Raw genomic sequence first — 18,234 nt, forward strand, 5'->3', positions numbered from 1 at the left:
TTTGCAATGCGAGACTCCACAATTGAAAGAAGAAGATCAAAACTTTCAGAATCCATTAAATAGTTCGGAAATGAATCGGCATCTTCGTATCGAAGTTCATGACAAAAAGGGGTAAAACACCATTTGTTTGCCGGGAAAGTATCCACTGTCTCGTCCACCATCTGCGTTTCCTTTTCTTAGATTTCTCTTCTAGTTTACTGAGACTTGCTACAATTGCAATTACAGCTACAGCTTTTGAAACACTTTGATGCTCTTAATGCAGGCATTGCAAACACCTGGAAAACGTAAATTTTAAACTGTGTATGATCACAATATACCTAAATTGGAATAATATAACCTACTTAAAAAAGCCCGCGTTCCTTGACCCAAAATTTGTTTTTGATTCTAAATACTGTCATTTACAGTTCTCTACAGAATGTTTGGTAAAACGAGCTCACTCAAAGAAAATTGATAGTGTGAAATGACTTCAAATATATTTTACATTGCTCGTCAAATAATATTGAATACAATATATTTGAAGACGTATTTCATCCAAAATCACCCTTCAAATTTTGTTGTCCAATTTATTGGATACAATATATTTGACAGTGTGACAGGGCCTTAAAACCAACCAATTACCAACACACGACACAACACAGTACATGTAGCCTTGAAACTTGAAAGTAGTTTGAAGTTTTGTGAGGTGATGTGACTTGACACTTATATTGTCACTTGTTGACAATAGTCTTGACCTAAGACATTTGGCATGTTTTTAAGCTAATAAAAGCTTGAGGCTTTATTTCTGAAAGCTGTACAGTAAGTTTATGTTGTTTTTAAGTGAAACGTATTATTGCACTGAAGTAAAAATAAGTTACAAATATCTTAACGAGGTTGAAGTGTGTATGTTTGTGAAAATATTTTAGTACATTGACGTCATGTCTGAATTCTATCACTTTCTGAGCCCGTAGTTTGGTATTGAAATTTTTAAACCTAAGTGTTTGGTTGATATGAAAGGGTGTAATTAATGTGAATAAGTAATGTCGCGTAGAGTTTTTCGTCTTCTACGAAGGAAAAAGTTTCATCGTACAGAAAATCCTCTGCACTTATGGGTAAATTCTTTTCACGCTAACTTTTAATTTAGTATTGTCAGTGTTCTGTAAAGATTGTAATGATAATTCAACTGGTGTGAATGTAGATTGCTACCTTAAGCCTAAATTTAGTTGTGCCTACTGCCCAGTGTTAATTTCTCATCTTGCCCTCAGATGGCTTCCCAGTGGATGAAGAAGTTTTCTCGGTTAGCTGTAAAATGCATTCTTCGATTTGTACAGTTATGTACTCATGCTCTATTGTGGATCTTCTACCATGGATCTGGTGAACAAATGCCACCCATAAAAGATTTGCTTTTGCTAGACACAGCCACTGCACTGGCTCTTAAAATACGTTCTCAAAAAGTAAGTAGTATTTTTTAATTATGACATAATTTCATATTATCATTAACACACTCCTAAAATGTGGCATGTTATTTCAATTTGTTTGTAGGTCACAAGTGTACAAGTTATGGAAGTATTTATCTCACGAATTAAGGAAATAAATCCAATCTTAAACTGTGTGGTTGATGAGAGATTTGAAGCAGCACTAGAAGAAGCCAAAGAGGTTGATAAGCTCATACAGTCAGGCACTAAAACCAGTGCTGAAATAGAAAAAGAAACTCCATTCCTGGGTGTTCCCTTTTCGACAAAAGACTGTTTGCAAGTAAAAGGTAAGAACAAAGTACGGTACTTGGAAATAAAATAATCTATTATATTAGCTGATACATTTACGTCGCTGCTTTTCCTTGAATAAATTATAAAAATCTCAGAACATTTTTTTGAATACGACATACCTTCGTCTATTTACCCTGAAAACAATTAATCCTAAATTCAAACTGGTTTCTGAAAAATACCCATTTATAGGTTGTTTTCCTGTGTGGGTCTGTGTGTTTGTTTACGAGAACTTTAATCAATGTAGGTATTACGTTAATAATCAAAGTAGTTAATTTACAGGTGTATTGCAATTATAATAAAATTTTAATTATTCTATTAAAGATGTTCCTCTATTTACACTAAACAGCGTTTCTTAATTCCTACTGGTTTCAGAAAAATTACTGTTTGTAGTTCACATTTGATAGTCTATGCAGTGAAGCGGCCGCCGCCTTGTTGGGTTTTAATTGTGTTGCCGATCCTGTGGTTTTCCATACATAAGAATGTGTATATTTTTTATTTGGATATTGTAACGCAATAAATAATAATTACGTGAGTCCCTACTTTACATCCAAACCCAAGCGTCAACCCTTTACAGGGATTTGTTTTAGCTATACGGAGGCGCGAAGCGCTGAATTTTTACGTGCAACAGGTCATATATAAGGAGTCGTATATAAGGAGTCGTCATTGCTAGTATCAAACATAATTCCTTTTATCGTTAGGTTAAATACTATCGCACGTAACATGTTGGTGCTTCGCGCCTCCATACTGTTAAAATAAATACCTGTCCAATGTTGAAGCTTGGGTTAGAATGCACAGTACGGACTCAAATTTTTTTTTTTTAAGTTATTATTTACATTACATTACGTTACAATATCCAAATCAAAACTATACACGTTCTTGTGTATAGAAATACACAGGACGTGGCCGCTTCACTGCATAGGCTACCTATGTGACCTACAAACGGTAATTTCTCAGAAACCAGTAGGAATTAAAAAACTCTGTTTAAGGGGTTAATAGAAGAAAGTCTTAAGTAGTTCCTAAATATTATTTCCTGAACAAAATTTCCTAGATTTTATGATTTTATTTATTTATTTACGGAAAAGCCGTGACTTGAGAAAATTACCCAAAACCGAAAAAATAGACCCAAATAGCCATAGTTCGAGATCAGTTGGAGTTGCCGGATCAGAGTTAAAGTGGCTAACTACTAAGGAAGTGTTTCTTTGTCGCTTATAATGGGCACTGTATAGCTACCTATTTTTAATTGTAAATTAATTAATCACTGATATAAAAATGATTTTGCATATTATTATTGTGTTATTGTTAAAGCCAGGCATTATTATTTTACGTTAGAAGTTATCACCAGATAACACTTGAATGATCGGACCTCAGGCACCTAGTACACACAAGAATGATGGGTAAAAGTTCTGTATCACGTGCCCAAGTTTATTCACTGATCCTGATGGCATGATCCTGAATATGTTGATCCTGTGTACTTGATGCTTGCTGTTTTAATTTAGTACGTCAAAAAATCCTGGACATAACAAAAACTTGTGATGTGATGATGAAATATGTTCCTAAAATATATAGGAAAGAAAACATTTCCAAAAGACCTGTAAGATAATTTGTTTGTATTGTGACATTTAAGATTTTGTTACATCCAGGTTCTTTCAACGTACTAAATTAAGACAGCAAGCATCAAGTGCAGGATCATTACATTCAAGATCGTGCCATTACGATCAAAGGATAAACTTGGATACGCAATATGGAATAATTGCCGAATGATGCAGTGTCTTCTTGAAGTTAAACTTCTTTAGGCAAGTTATAAAAAAAATTATGAGAGTGAATTTTTACGATGTGCATGTACCCTACAACAAAATTTTCACGGGATGAAAAAAAGGCTACATAGAAATAAAAATTTAAAACGTGCTTTTAAATCTTATACTTTAGTAATTGATATTGAATACTTTTACCATATTGTTAAAAACATTTATTTATTATGAATAATAGTGATAGAAATTGTGTTTATAACTTTTTCAAGTGTATTTATTTGAGTGAGGTTATGTTCCCGTATATACATAACTATGTCAGGTTGCTTGTACACTTCCATTGTTGTTGGCTGGAGTGTCTGTGGAAGGTTTAGTGGTTTCCTGGCTGTTTTCATGGGAGTGTTTGTAAGTTGTGTTTCCTTATTTATAATTTATTAGCATTTTATATTATTAAATTATTATTTAGTAAATAATTAATAATTAAGAATAAACATTCAGCATATTTATTGATTTTCATTATTAATTAAAATTTATCTTGATTAATTTACTAAATACTTAATTTTATAAACTTGTGAATACTGAATATTATTTTGATTTTTAAAATTTTATTGAATTTATAGTTTACCAACCATATGTAACATAACTCCAGTCTGTGTATTATTTTATATTTATTATTTGATTTTATATAAATTTATTATTTGCATGGTTGATAAAGTAGGCTATAAAGTCAATAAATTTGAAATAATTCAATAAATATTCAGTATTTAATATTAATATAAACATGTACTTATGTAATAATAATTATTTAATTTACTAAAATAATAAAGATAAATTTGATGTAATAAGGAAAATCATAATATATGCTTAATGTTTAATCTAATTTATTAATTTTAATTTTTAATTAAATAATGTGATGATTTATAATGCAAAGAAATCATGCATAAAGGAACTTAACTTCACGTATATAAATACACTAAATGTTTATAAATACAATTTTTATCACTAATAATTACAATAAATGTTTTTAATGATATGAACCAATATTTAATATCTCTAAAGTATAAAATTTAAAAGCTCTTGTGTCATTTTCATTTGTATGTAGCCTTTTTTTCATCCTGTTAAAATTTTGTCACATGGTGCACGTGCATAGTAAAAATTCACTGTTATTATTTTTTTGATAACATGCCTAAAGAAGTGAACCTCTAGTCCTGGCTTGTCAATTACACATGCTGTCCTCACATCTACCATGACTACATGAAGTTATCTCGTAAAATGTTTCAATTTGCAGCCATATTTTAATGTTATTTTTGCCTTTAGCTGTCATACATTTGTTAGAATTTTTGTTTTTTGTTAATGTTAAGCACCTAACATGCAGTTTTCAAACTGTAGACATCATAGAAACTAAATTATTTTTTTTGTGGGGGTATTCACGTGAATACTCACCATTTAACATCTGTAACTATTTATTGTCGAGTGTAGGGTCATTGGAACGGCAGAGCTGGTACTCAGAACTGTGCATTCAAAGTGGATCAAGTATGAATGTTCATGCTGTATTTTAAAGCTTATGCCCTAAGTAATGTCCAGTGTTGTAGTGGGCTCCAAACGATCTGTATCGATTGCCTGGTTGGACTGAGTCGAACCAGAGTCATCCCTTATGCCATGTTAGTGCTTTGCAACTGCCACCTAGCTCTGTCTTTCTACCACTAAATAGCACACATGGCATTCCTGAGGTGAAGTTTAGTCTGTCACAAACTAAACTGTGTGAGTGTAGTGCTAGAGCTCACGTCAGCAAGTGTCAAAAGGTGTACAGTACTAAATAAATAACATGGTATTCCATAGTAGCATATAAATCCTGATCACCTTTGATCATGTAGAAGACGACATAAATAAGTATAAATAAATCATGCACTTAATTGGTTTCAAGCTGATGAGAACTTGTAATTCTTTTTAATTGACATAATATGTTGCAGTGCTATGTTTGAATAAATAATTACTTAGAATTATTGGTGTACAGTTTAAAACAAGACAGCATAGTGTGTTGTGTTCAATTTATTGGGCTTGGTTAGGTCTTCTGCTTTCTGTAGATGTTAAAAACATGTGGTGGTTAGCCATTGTGCTCCGTTGTTTGGAGATAATTAGCGCGCTTTGCCTCGGCAACCGGCGTGGTGTGTCGCTGCCTCGGGACCACAATTGCATTATATCCTTGTTGCCCGCGAGGCCAGGTTCAATTGGCTGGTTAGCGTGTGGCCTTGAGACCGTCGTCGTGCTCACGTGGCGTGCGGTCACTCGCTGCGTGCGGAGCGAGGTGGGGTGTTGGTAACACTCTGGACCAGCGTTCCGAAGGATCTGGGTTCGAATCCCGGTCCAGTCATCATGATTTTGGTTTTCCATGGTTTCCCAGTTTAGTCCAGGAAAATTTGGGAAGGTTACAGACTGTAGGCCATTGCCAATTTATTTCTCCCCCATTCTCTAATGACCTCGCCAACTTGCAGTGAGTACTGTGACAGACCCTGTTTTCCTCAGTACCATAGGTGTGTGCATACTAGTTTATTTGTATGTAGTTCATTTGTTGGTAAGCTGGGTGTCCTTGAAGCTACAGATGGTTTTTGTTTTACTCTTGTCAGAAATTTCTTAAAGCAATTTTTGCGAACAGTAAAATCTATTTTTTTTTTTTTAAATATATATATATATATATATATATATATATATATATATATATATATATATATATATATATATATAGAGTTCAACAAACCTGATGTCATCACATCTGTCAAATATTTGTGCAGTAGTAAAACACTTTTAGGAAAATACATACTATTTAACCCTTTTAATAGAATTCCCTTGTTAATAAGTTGAAATTTTTAAGTACCTTGAGAATTTTCGTAACAGTTTGAAAATTACAATAAAATTACGACAGTAGAAAAAAGACTTTATTTTCTCTTAGCAAAAGCTTTTTTGTATTGTTGTGTAAGTTTATGGTAAATTGTCAGATTTCCTAATAAAAGTGAAACATCTTTGTCACCAGATAATAAAAAAAACATAGTGTAACATTTTATTTATTAAACATCATTGAATTAACAACGCCACTAGGTTATTTGTCGCATGCTCACCTGTTTTGATAGAGTAGAGCTGTATGGTACGAGTTTCTATCGTATTTGATGATATATTTTATAGCAGTTTGTGTTGGTTCTTGAATCAAAATAAAAAATTTAATTTTGTAAAAAAGTACGATAGTGAAAAAAAAAAAAATTAAAATCTATGTTACGGAATGGCACTGGTTTGTAAGTTTGTTATTCCACAAAAACTTCTACGAACAAAAGACGCGGGGAAAATCTGTAAATTATTTTGAATTTTTTTTTGTGCATAAATTTTTTTTACATGAAGTAGTAAATAAACAGGAACCTCGAGGTATATGGACCCTGAGATAAGTGCAGAGTAAGTAACAGTAAAAACAAAATGTTTCATAATTAATGATTAATTATTATTAATGAGAGTTACATTTACGTTCTTTGAAGGAGTCTTGCAATGGGGAAGGTATATTTAAATCGTTATTTTGGACGTGTGCCATTGCAGTGCTGAGTACCCAAAATAATGATTAAATTACACTGGTTTTGGCCATGCCACGATGTGAAGGAGTCTTGCAATGGGGAAGGTATATTTAAATCGTTATTTTGGACGTATGCCATTGCAGTGCTGAGTACCCAAAATAATGATTTAAATGACACTTGTGAACAGTGTGAACAGTGTGAACGATGTGAACAGTGTGAACGGTGTGAACGATGTGAACGTCCCGTGGCAGGGCTGTGCCACACGGCGGGGCTGTACTGCAGGAAGGACGTGAGGGCGGCCGGCGACGCGGCGGCCATCGCGGCAATGCGGAAGGCGGGGGCCATCCCCTTGGCGCTCACCAACGTGTCGGAGGTGTGCATGTGGTGGGAGAGCAACAACACGGTGCACGGCCGCACCAGCAACCCCTACAACACGCACCACATCGTGGGGGGCTCGTCCGGCGGGGAGGTGAGTGGGCCGGGGCGGGAGGTGGTGCCAAGGATGTGTCAGTGTACCGGGAAAAAATATATATTTCACCTCTCGTTAGCAATAATTGTGGTATCAAGATTTTTTTAACATCAATAATATTGAACTGGAATTAAAATGATATGTTCCATGTATTAAAATATTTATATCACAAATCGATTCTACAAGCCTTACAGTGTAAACAATCCATAACGGGCAACGATACTGATACTGACTCTCAGTCTCAAAGGGAGATTAGTCTTGTTGGTTTGTACTTTCAACTTTCTTTCGGCCGATATTTTTATTGGCATCAGTGACGATCAAACGATACATCAAATATATGGATGTGTGTAAACATTTTGCCATCTCTAACCTGTATGTATTGACCTCATTGTCGAAAAGACTTAAGATCATACCATTCATTCATTCTTCCAAATTTATAAGCTTAAGAGAGAAGTGTCCTGTAGAAAAAATTAATTTCTGCACTTGTCCAGCAAACCAGAATCCTGAAGAAATAAAGGTAAAATATAAAAGGTACAGCAGGTACTGTTATGCCCTGAGATTTAAGGTAAGGGCACTGCCAAGATTATAGTGTGCTCCAAACACTGTGTTACTGACTGTTCTCATGAGTCATGTTGATGATTGAAATAGAACCCATGACACTTGCCATCACAATTACTAAGACCTGGTTTATAAACCAAGCAAGAATGCCTGATGCAAAATATTCATCAACCACATTTTAGAGTACCAGTTTATAAACTACGCAAGACACAATAATGTGACACAAGTATTGTTCAACTTCCAACTTTCTTGCGTTTTGTCTTAAGTGTTCGACAGTCATATTTGAAGGGAAAATTTTTAGAGATGTAGATGTTCTGTGCATAGAAGCTCAAATATTCCGTATTATGTACGTGTTTAACACTTGTTAAACTTATTTTTACAGTAAAAACATATATTATTACTTTTAAATAAAATTATTGAAAATTTTTTGAGTTCATAATAAATTTGAACTATGAAAAGAAACCCCGGGGAGAAATTTTTTTAAACTGTTTTACAATTTTAAGTTGTAGGGTTGATGACATCTTGCAACTTGCATGACTGTAGTTTTTTTGCATTGTTTGCGTGTTGCATCTGTTGCGTAGTTTTCAAACCCAGCGTAAGACACATATCACTCCGTGTTTCAGAGTCAGGAAATATAAGAGTAAATGGAGAAAAAAATAAATAATAAATGATTGTTTTTGGAATATGTGGTTTTTTGACAATGGTGTTTGCATGTGTGGCAGGCTTGCCTGCAGGCAGCGGCAGGGTCTGCTTTCGGGATCGGCTCGGACATCGGAGGATCCATACGCATGCCCGCCTTCTTCAATGGCATATTTGGGCACAAGCCGTCCAAAGGTTATTTTATATTTTATCCTTCAACATCATATGAAAGATATTTGCTAAAATATTTGTACACCTCAGTTTATGATAAAACAGTAAATCTCATTACAATCAGTGACATAGCCAGGAGGTTAGGTTAATGGAGTCTGAACCCTCCCTTTCAGGATTAAAAAAAAAAGTGAAGACAATAAGAAAATTTACAGCAACTTAGCTACATAAGGTTGCAGAGAGATGATTTTTGAAAGACTATAATCCTTAGTGGGCTACAATAATGTATATCCTCTTTATTACGGGCAGACATGCCTTATACACGAAAGGCACTGTAATTGTGTTCCCACGTAGTCTATACTGAATGCAGATTTGCACATGTTTTACTCCAAGTATATCTTTCATACTAACCTGACATGAGTGTTTGATGTATTTAATATCATTAATATATGCATTTATTACTTGTTAAATTAAATAAAAACCAAAATATAAAATATTCAATTTTCTTACTTCAAGCGATATCATTACCTAAATCTTTATGTACAAAAGTTGGAGTTATAAAAATATACTATTCCCTGTGATTTCAGTGTGATAGTCAATTTTGTTTTAAAATTCAATTACAAAGAACACTTATTCATAAAAAAAATGATACAATGGCTATACTGTACTCCCTCCTTCACAAAATCCTGGCAACGGCTTTTTTACAATGTCGAATGTACCTGAAAACAACTAAAAGTAATTTATGCTAACCTATCATGCATTAAAAAAAATTCTGTTGGAGTATAAAAATGTTCAGTTAAAAGTGAGAATAACTTTAAAGTGAGGTACTTCGTAATGAGATTCCACTGTATTCCCATTTTAAGTTACTCTATTTTTGGTTACTAGTTGCTGTTGCTAGTAACTACAGTAGAGTCGTGATTTACTGAGGTAATTTGGACAGCGGCAACCTCGGGTAAGCAACATTTTGGATAATGTGTATATAATTAAAAAATTGTCATGGTTTTCATTTGCTGCACAGATATTGTTTTTCAAGGTAACATTTTTATCCAGATTTTCTTCAATGTAAGTTCTTTTAAGTTACTTTATAATTCGCTTAACCAGTAAATTGCATCATTGAGGTTGATGTTAAGAATTTTGACAGACAATGATTAGATCATTTTTTAGCAAATGTTTCAACAGTCTTTGCCGAGAATGACTCTCTAGATCAGCTCTGATGAAATGGAACCTCGGTTAATCGGGTCTCTAATGTTGTTATAAAATATTGCTATGTTATTTCAAAAAATCTCATGTGTTAGTGTCAGTGATGGACATAATTAAAACTTGCAGGGGTTTATGTGTATTTCCTTATTTGGCATGCAGCTGTGTCATGCCAGTATGTGGTGAGGCTGAGCTGTAGTGGTTGTGCCCTAGGAATAGTTTCCAACCACGGCCAGTACCCGGAGCCCGTCGGGGAGCAAGACTCCTTCCTCGGGATCGGGCCCATGTGTCGTTTTGCAACGGACTTGGTTCCGGTGCTGAGGATCATATCTGGGAAGAAGGCAGACCTTCTGAATCTTGACGAAAAGGTTTTCTTTTAAAGTTTCATATTATATGCCCTTGTTATAAAATCCATATGCCTGTTTATTTTTTATACAGTTTTGGAGTATGTATGAAAGTATATATTGTATGTACAGTAAAATCCTGTTAATAAGTTAAAAATCCTGCACAATAAGTTAAACAAACTTAGCACTCATAAAATTATACAAGTTTACCCTTTTAATAAGTTTTTCCTGTTAATAAGTCTAAATTTCCAAGTACGTTGAAAAACTTTGTAACAGCATTTTACCACATAAATAAAATTGCTCTTTAAATACGGTACATTTATGTTGTAAGTCAATTGAGATTTGTTATGATAAACTAGTGTCGAGAGTCAAAATAACATAAACGTTAAATATAATGTTCGTATAACTATTGTAATTTTGCTTAATTTATTGCGTGACAAGATCCATGACATAGAAAATGTAAGAAAATAATTAAAAATATTATTTTTAATGGGAGTAATCTGAATTGATAATGTGCTGAAACATGTATCATATAGTAAATGAAAGCTCAGTTTTGGATTTTTTTTATCTTACGAATGCATATATTTATCTAGAAAAATATATTTTTCAATTTGGGCAAATTTAAGACTGATTTTTCTTTGAATTTATTTTAAAATTAATAAATAACAGCTTTTATGAAATACAGTAAACTCTCGATTATCCGGGCCTGGATTATCCGGTTTTCGGGTTATCCGTGCTTGATTTTTTTATGAAGTTGTAAAAAAAATGACGGGTGTAGCTACGCCGCGACTGCGCTGCGCTTTTTTTTTTTTTACTGCCGTGTCAAGAAAGCTATTTACCTGACCCTTCAGACCCTCATTCCCCTGCCACCTTCACCCGTCAATTTGTCACACTTTAAACCAAAAAGGAATGCCTTGACTGCTGCTTCCGGCTCAACTCGCCCCCCCCCCCCCCCCCCCCCCCCTCACCCCTTTTCTTTTTCTTTTCAAGCGTTCTTTTCACAGCGCCCCGCTACGCTAAAAAAAAAAAGGTCCCTCTAGCTCTTCCACACTCCTGACGGCTGGAAGAGGCATTTTTCACGCAGTTATTTACATCAGTTCTCCCAGGCACATTTGTTTTTGTAATCATGTCTGGTAAAAGGAAACGTAGCTGACAATAGCAGAGAAGTTAGAAGTTGTGGACAGGTTAAAAAAAGGAGAAACTGCCGCGAAATTAGCACAGGAATATGAAATAGGAATCCAAACCGTGCGAGACATTAATAAAAGTGAAGAAAAACTTTTGCAGTTTGCTAGTAGATCAGACAGTGTGGCAGGGCCTTCTAAACGTAAAAGCATGAAAACATCTACCCACGCAGATGTTGACAAAGCTATGTATGTTTGGTTTAGGTCGTTAAAAGGGTGGAGGGAGATGCTGAGTTGGGACTGCCGCCGCTCTCCCTCCCGTAGCAATAAAGGGGACAGGAGAAGGATGGTGGCAACACAGTGCCAGTATTGTTTACGGTCCAATAAGCTGGGACACGGTATACAAAGCCTTTGCTTGTACTCATAGAATTCTACTGAACAGACACTCTTTTGCCAGTAAATACACCATTTTTAAGTGGTGAAACGGATTATCCGGGTTTTTTTATGGGCATTCAATTATCGGAAGGTCTCAATTAACACGGATAATCGAGAGTTTACTGTATTTTCCTCTGCATTTTTTTACCTTACAATACATATTAAAGGGTAATTAAATCAAAACTAATATATCAGAACATTTATTGTGACTATATATTTTTACACATAATAAAAAATACCTCAATTATATTTCTATAAAACCTGAGAAATGTCATAACTTGTTATTCAATTTCAATAATTTAATTTCATAAATAATTGATACAACAATGTGAAAATGTAATATAAAAGTTGTTACCGATTATTTGAGAACAGAAATGTATTTGTACAAATATCGTAATGGTCCTAAACTTTTGGTGGGGTACTATCTGGCACGTGATATTTCCTCTGTTTACTTTTAACGCAGTTTAGTCTTTTAGCTTGTTGGTTCATGTCTGCTGCGATACTTGCTGGAGAGAGAGAAGTTTATCGGTTTGCGTGCATTGTGCAGGTGGATGTTCGCAAGCTCAAGTTCTACTACATGGAGCATGACGGCGGCTCCCACCTTGTGAGCCCGGTTGACGGCGAGATCAAGGACGCTCTCCGCAAGGTGGTGACGTACTTGGACAAGGCATACGGCATTAAGGCGCAGAAGGTGGGTGAACGTATCTTGTGTTGGAGATATCACATGTGACAAATATTGACTTAGGGGCCGTCGAGAAAAAGGGGGGGGGGGGGGGGGGGATGTGCAAACCCTTGGGGTCCGGTCACCAGAGAGAGGGCCTGGTTGAATTTAGAGATTTTTTTTTAACGGACAGTTTTACTATGTTAGTAGTGCAAAATTACGTGTTTATTGCTAATAGACAAGTTTTGCAATGCATACAATCCACATTTACAGTTATTGCCATAATAGTGTGTAGTCTAAAAAAAAATTTAATTAGGCCTATAAGATTTTAAAAAATTTAACATTAAGTGATGGAGAGTGGGACCAACGAATTCATTTGTCCCCGGATCCTTAGTTTCTCTCGACTGCCCTGAAAAATTGTGCCGGTGGTTTTTAAAACTAGTAAATGAGCTGGTTTTTTCTTTCTTCTTTCCTCGAAGATTTGCCTGGGGAAACTGAGGCTGTCGACAGCCATTTGGATGGCCAAGATGAAAGTGAAAGGCAGCCCGCCATTTTCTGAACAGCTCGCGAACTGTAAAGTGAGTAAAATACCTTTGCTATTTCAAGTGATTGGTTTGTTCATCGAAAATAAATGGAAAGATGCTGTTTTTATTGTTTTTGTGTTATTTTAATTTATATCTATTCTAATTGTTTACTGAAGCCATAGTGATCAGGCTATTAGCCTCCTACCAAGACAGGTTTAAAATTAGATTTTCTTGACAAAAACTAGGGTGTCTCTGTCTCAAAAAAGTAGCCTGTACTATAAACTTTCAAAAGGCACAAAAGAGGCATTTTTGATTTTATTTTGTTTAAGTTATGCAATGTTTTCCTTGCTGTTTAAATTTCTAGCTCACACTGTCTTGCTCAGTTAGATTTTTATTTTTATGTGACTTGTGATATAAGAAGTAATTATTTCTTTAAAGTAGTACATAATTTAAAACTGCATTCAAGACATTTTGGGGACCACTGTGGTCAAATGGTGAGATGGGATTTTTCGTAGGTGGGTTTGGGGTACTCCCGTTTCCCCCACCCATTCATTTTGCCGCTGGCTCCATTCTCATCTCAACCACCCCTCGTCGTCTCTAATGACCCGAGGTCGACTGGTGTTAAACTCAATCCTTTCATGGCATTTTACATTTGATAAGTTCAGCATGCAGTTGCGTGCATCGCACCGGGAACCCTTCGTTGCTGCGGTTGTTTCGGGACTTGCCGTGCCACTGGTGTGTGGTGCCCCCAGGGAGCTGTGAACGTATACTTGGAGCTGCTCAAGTGGTTCCTGTGCATCTCGAAGCACACGTTCATCGGCCTGGCGACCGCCATCACGGAGGACTTCGGCGTAGAGTACGGCAGCGATAAGCACGTGTACCTGCTCGACCAGTGCCGCCAGCTCGCGGACGAGCTGCAGGTGAGTCGCTGGTTCCGAGGTGGTTGTAGGGTGCAGCTGGAGGTGTGAGGGGGAAAACTTCCACAGGAGAATTTCATGCTTGGAAAACTTAGAACCACGTGTATTTCTGGAAAATTTTCCTTTTTTTCATCACCAACATAGATTTATTTTTTATTTATTTATCTATTTATTATTACAATTTTTTATATGCCTATCAGCAGTTAAGCAAGTTAACTTTAACGATAGGCAGAACCAAAAAAAAAAAACACACACTAAACAAAAGACACAAGACGCCACAAGTAAACACACAGACACATGAAAACAAAACCTACTCATGTTAAGTTTAATGTTAAGTAAAATAAAAGAAGAATACAAAGGACATCAGGACACGACTACTGAAACTACAACAACAAAATAACTTATGAGCAAAAGAAAACAAATACTCATTATTATGCGATGTCTGATATTACAAATAATGAATTAAAGAACAACCAAAACAATACAGTGTTTGCACAATAAGAACTAAGGAATAGGATATAAGGTAAACATATTTACAAAATACCTAGCTACGCAGTTGTTGGAGATTTGGCTAATCTATTAAAGTTGGTAATAAATCTATGCAAGATTGCATCTAGTGACAATAGAAATAACTGTGCCACTTGGGGCTAGATGGCTTGTTTGCGGTCTAGTTATGGTTAAGTGGGGTTCTGATGTGTCATGTTAAACACACCATTCATCTGCATAGTGAAGTGTAAGGTACAACAGATTCAGTAACCAGAGCAATCATTTGGAAACATACAAAGTACAAAGTAACAAAATAACAAAACCCACACAAACCAGTTTGAGCACGTTCTCGGCCTGTGCTGACCATTGGCGTAGCTGTGTTCATAAAGTTGGGGGGGACAAATAATGATTTTGATGTCATGTAAACCCATTCCCCTCTTACTAAGACGGGGGGGGGTTCAGGGGTCCTCCACCGGAAAATTTTGATTTTAAAAGTGCAAAATAGCGTATTTAAGCAGTTTTTGTATCTAACCATTGGATACATAGATGTTAAAATTATTATTGTTTCCTTAAGATAAAATTTGAGAGTGAAGAAATTACAAATAAAGTTGGGCAGAATAATATTATAAAATAAAAATATCACGGTCTAGAAAGTTGGGTGGGGGGGGGGACAGTCCCCTCCACCCAAAAAGTTCAGGGGGACACGTCCCCCCTGTCCCCCCCGTCACCCCCGGTTCCTACGCCCTTGGTGCTGACTCTCGTAAGTGTCCCGTTGCTGAGGAGAGTCTCGCCGTGTGCCGCCAGGACATCCTGGGGACGGACGGTGTGTTCCTGTACCCGACCCACCCGACTCCGGCCCCGTACCACAACGAGCCCCTGGTGAAGCCCTTCAACTTCTCGTACACCGCCATCGTGAACGTGCTGGGTCTCCCGGCGACCCACTGCCCCCTGGGGCTCACCAGGGACGGCCTGCCAGTCGGGATCCAAGTGAGGACGCGTGTGTTGGCCCAGAGCTGGCGGGGATCATTCCGCTCCATCTTGAATCACTAATTACTTTACTATAAAGTATTAAGAATCATAGCTCGTGGCATACAGAATCCTAAACTATAAAATAACAGTTCCAAAATTATTTGTGCCCTAATGGGCCCAGTTTTTAAACAATAAATTCTAAAATTAATTTATGAAAAGATGTAATGTGTAAAAATTGCCGGAGGCATGGTATAATTATATGAACTCTGCTGCAGAGCTTGTTTAAGTACAGTGTAAAAACTTAACCTAAAGTTTTAATTAAATAATGAAAAAAAAATATTGAAAAATTAAGAGGAAAAGAAAAACTTTCTAGTTCACTGTAATTCTGCTACCTGAAACTTCTGTTTTCCATCAATCGTTCAGTAAATTAAACTGCTAGGTCGTGGTGATGAAGTTCTGACAGACTGTTCATTTATTTCCTAATTGACAAGGTAAAACTAGCTGGTATGGTTGTGTGAGCTGGTTATGAGAGTATTGTCACCAGGAGATTTGTAATAAATAAGTCACAAGGAGGATATTGAAATACCCTCAAAGCTTTACTTTCAGAATACTTCAGAATTCTGTTGTGAGACTTAAGTAATAGACTCTTGATTATGAATTTATAGTCACTGCAGACTCAAAACTTCATATGTCAACTTGAGCGACTTTTCAATCTCAACATGCAAAAAACAGCACAAGATGTTTGTGCAACTTGTTAAGTGGAATGAGGAATTTTAATACAATATTAGCATTTAAGGGTTCAAGCAGTTTTAAATTTGGCTCTACGAAATGTTGCAGAAAATGTAACTTTTCTTAAGGGAAGAGGGTATTAGTGTCGTAAATTAGTTTGAATATATTTTTTTGTGTTTTTGAACATGATTTTAAATAAATACATAATACAAACATATTTAATTGTTTATAAAAGGCTTTTTATACTAAACAAGTCATTATTTAAGGGTGGTTATGAACTTATAGGCTAATTTTTATATCTGTCCTAGCATGTACTGAATGGATAAAATCAAGTGCTGTACAGTTTTGAATTAACCGTTCGTAATATTTGTCTTAAAAATTTTTTTTTGGTACATCTTTAATTAAATCAATAATAATTAGGCTTTATGACAACCATAGGAACCTGAATTTTTCAGGATTTTGGGTGAAAAATTATTTTTTATTTTTGAATTACGTATGTGCTAAAAATAGGTTGAAAACGAAGGCTACATTCAAACGGTTATCTAAAATTTTATACAGTACCACTTGATTTTATACTTAAACGTGCTTGGACCAACATAATAATTTGCCTTTACATTTATAAATACCTGGTACTTTTTTGGTAGAAAAAGCATTTTATTAATATTTAAATATGGTATACTTATAAACTTATTTTAATTAATGTGCAAAAAACACAATATTAAGAGCTAAATGATTTAGGATACTACCCTCGTAAGGCATGGTACTTACTGTACTTGCAGTGTGCATGTTAAATCTGATGTAACAGCCTGTGTGTGCTTGCTGTAGGTGATTGGTTCCCTGAACAAGGATCGGCACACACTGGCTGTTGCTGTGGAGCTGGAGAAGGCATTCGGAGGCTGGGTGCCCCCTTCCATCAAGGTTTGAAACGGAGCTCCGCTCTTTACGGGTGGGGTGCTGGTCCGTCTGCTTCTACATGGCTTCGAGAGATGTCGACACTCAGAGAGTCAGTCTCATCTCGCGACCCAGATGTGGGTGGTGATGTTTCATTATAAAGTATGAACATTCATACAACTGGTAATCGGAATAGGTATAAGATTGTAATATCCAGCATTGAAACTCTGAAATGTTAAGTGGGTGTTTTTGCCTTCATGCCTCGTTTACAATGAATGTATCTGTGACAATACTGTGCATTTACAGATATACGAAAGGGAACCCAAAAATAACCGGGATCATAATGTTACACATCATGCACTTGTAAAACCAGTTTTCGCAACTTGGGAGACTGACTCAGAAGAGGTCCTACAACAGCAAAAACTGGAGCTGCAAGTACATGATGCGCAACATTATGATTCCGGTCATTTTTTGGTCCCCTCTCGTTTAGTGAAAATATTTGTGCAAAGTAATTATGGCTAGAAAAACTGTGAATATACCTGTACAGTGTAGGGAACCTCTTTATAACAAACATGTGCTTACAAAAAAAAAACATTTTTGCGAAGTCCCAGTCAAACTCAAGGCATTTTTTTCACCTCTATAAGAAACACTTTTCTTCTCTTTTGGATGAAAACTCCTTTATAACTAAGAGAGAGCAATATCAAATCGTAATATTTTTCTTTAAAATAGAAAAGAAAGAAAGGTAGTTTAATGTTGTATAACTTACGTTAAAAACCGAACAAAAAAAATTAATTTTTTGATAAAAAATGGCAATTAAGAAGATTCATAAGTAAATATTTGCCTAAAAAAAATTTCCAGCAGAAATACAACACTGCATAACTATGCCACAAAGACTGAATAATACTGATAAAGTAATAGCAAGGCCGCCAAGAAAATTACTTAATAAATTCATTTCTGGTAGACTTAAGCAATTTTTTTTTTCATGGCATATTTTGAGCCATTTGACTGACACAATTTCATGTGTGTATTTAGCACATCTCTGATGTGAGTGGTGTATGACAAAAATGCAGTGCTGGAGAACACGGAAC

At 35.7% G+C, this 18,234-nt stretch overlaps 1 protein-coding gene across 2 annotated transcripts; it reads left to right on the forward strand.

Annotated features, from left to right (window-relative positions):
• Nucleotides 1-649: 649 nt before the first annotated feature.
• On the forward strand, nucleotides 650-17,887 carry LOC134543142 (fatty-acid amide hydrolase 2-A). Of its 2 annotated transcripts, none has more exons than XM_063387993.1 (11): nucleotides 650-1,088; nucleotides 1,242-1,430; nucleotides 1,519-1,738; nucleotides 7,290-7,507; nucleotides 8,788-8,899; nucleotides 10,283-10,437; nucleotides 12,517-12,660; nucleotides 13,110-13,208; nucleotides 13,907-14,074; nucleotides 15,362-15,544; nucleotides 17,081-17,887. In XM_063387993.1, exons 1-11 carry the CDS (start codon nucleotides 1,017-1,019, stop codon nucleotides 17,177-17,179), a joined length of 1,659 nt encoding a protein of 552 aa, XP_063244063.1. In that variant the 5' UTR covers nucleotides 650-1,016; the 3' UTR covers nucleotides 17,180-17,887. The 2 variants fall into 2 exon arrangements, with proteins under 2 accessions (XP_063244063.1, XP_063244064.1); XM_063387994.1 differs by having other exon boundaries at nucleotides 650-795.
• The last annotated feature ends 347 nt before the right edge of the window (nucleotides 17,888-18,234 follow it).

Source organism: Bacillus rossius, assembly GCF_032445375.1.
Source record: "Bacillus rossius redtenbacheri isolate Brsri chromosome 9 unlocalized genomic scaffold, Brsri_v3 Brsri_v3_scf9_2, whole genome shotgun sequence".
NCBI lineage: Eukaryota > Metazoa > Arthropoda > Insecta > Phasmatodea > Bacillidae > Bacillus > Bacillus rossius.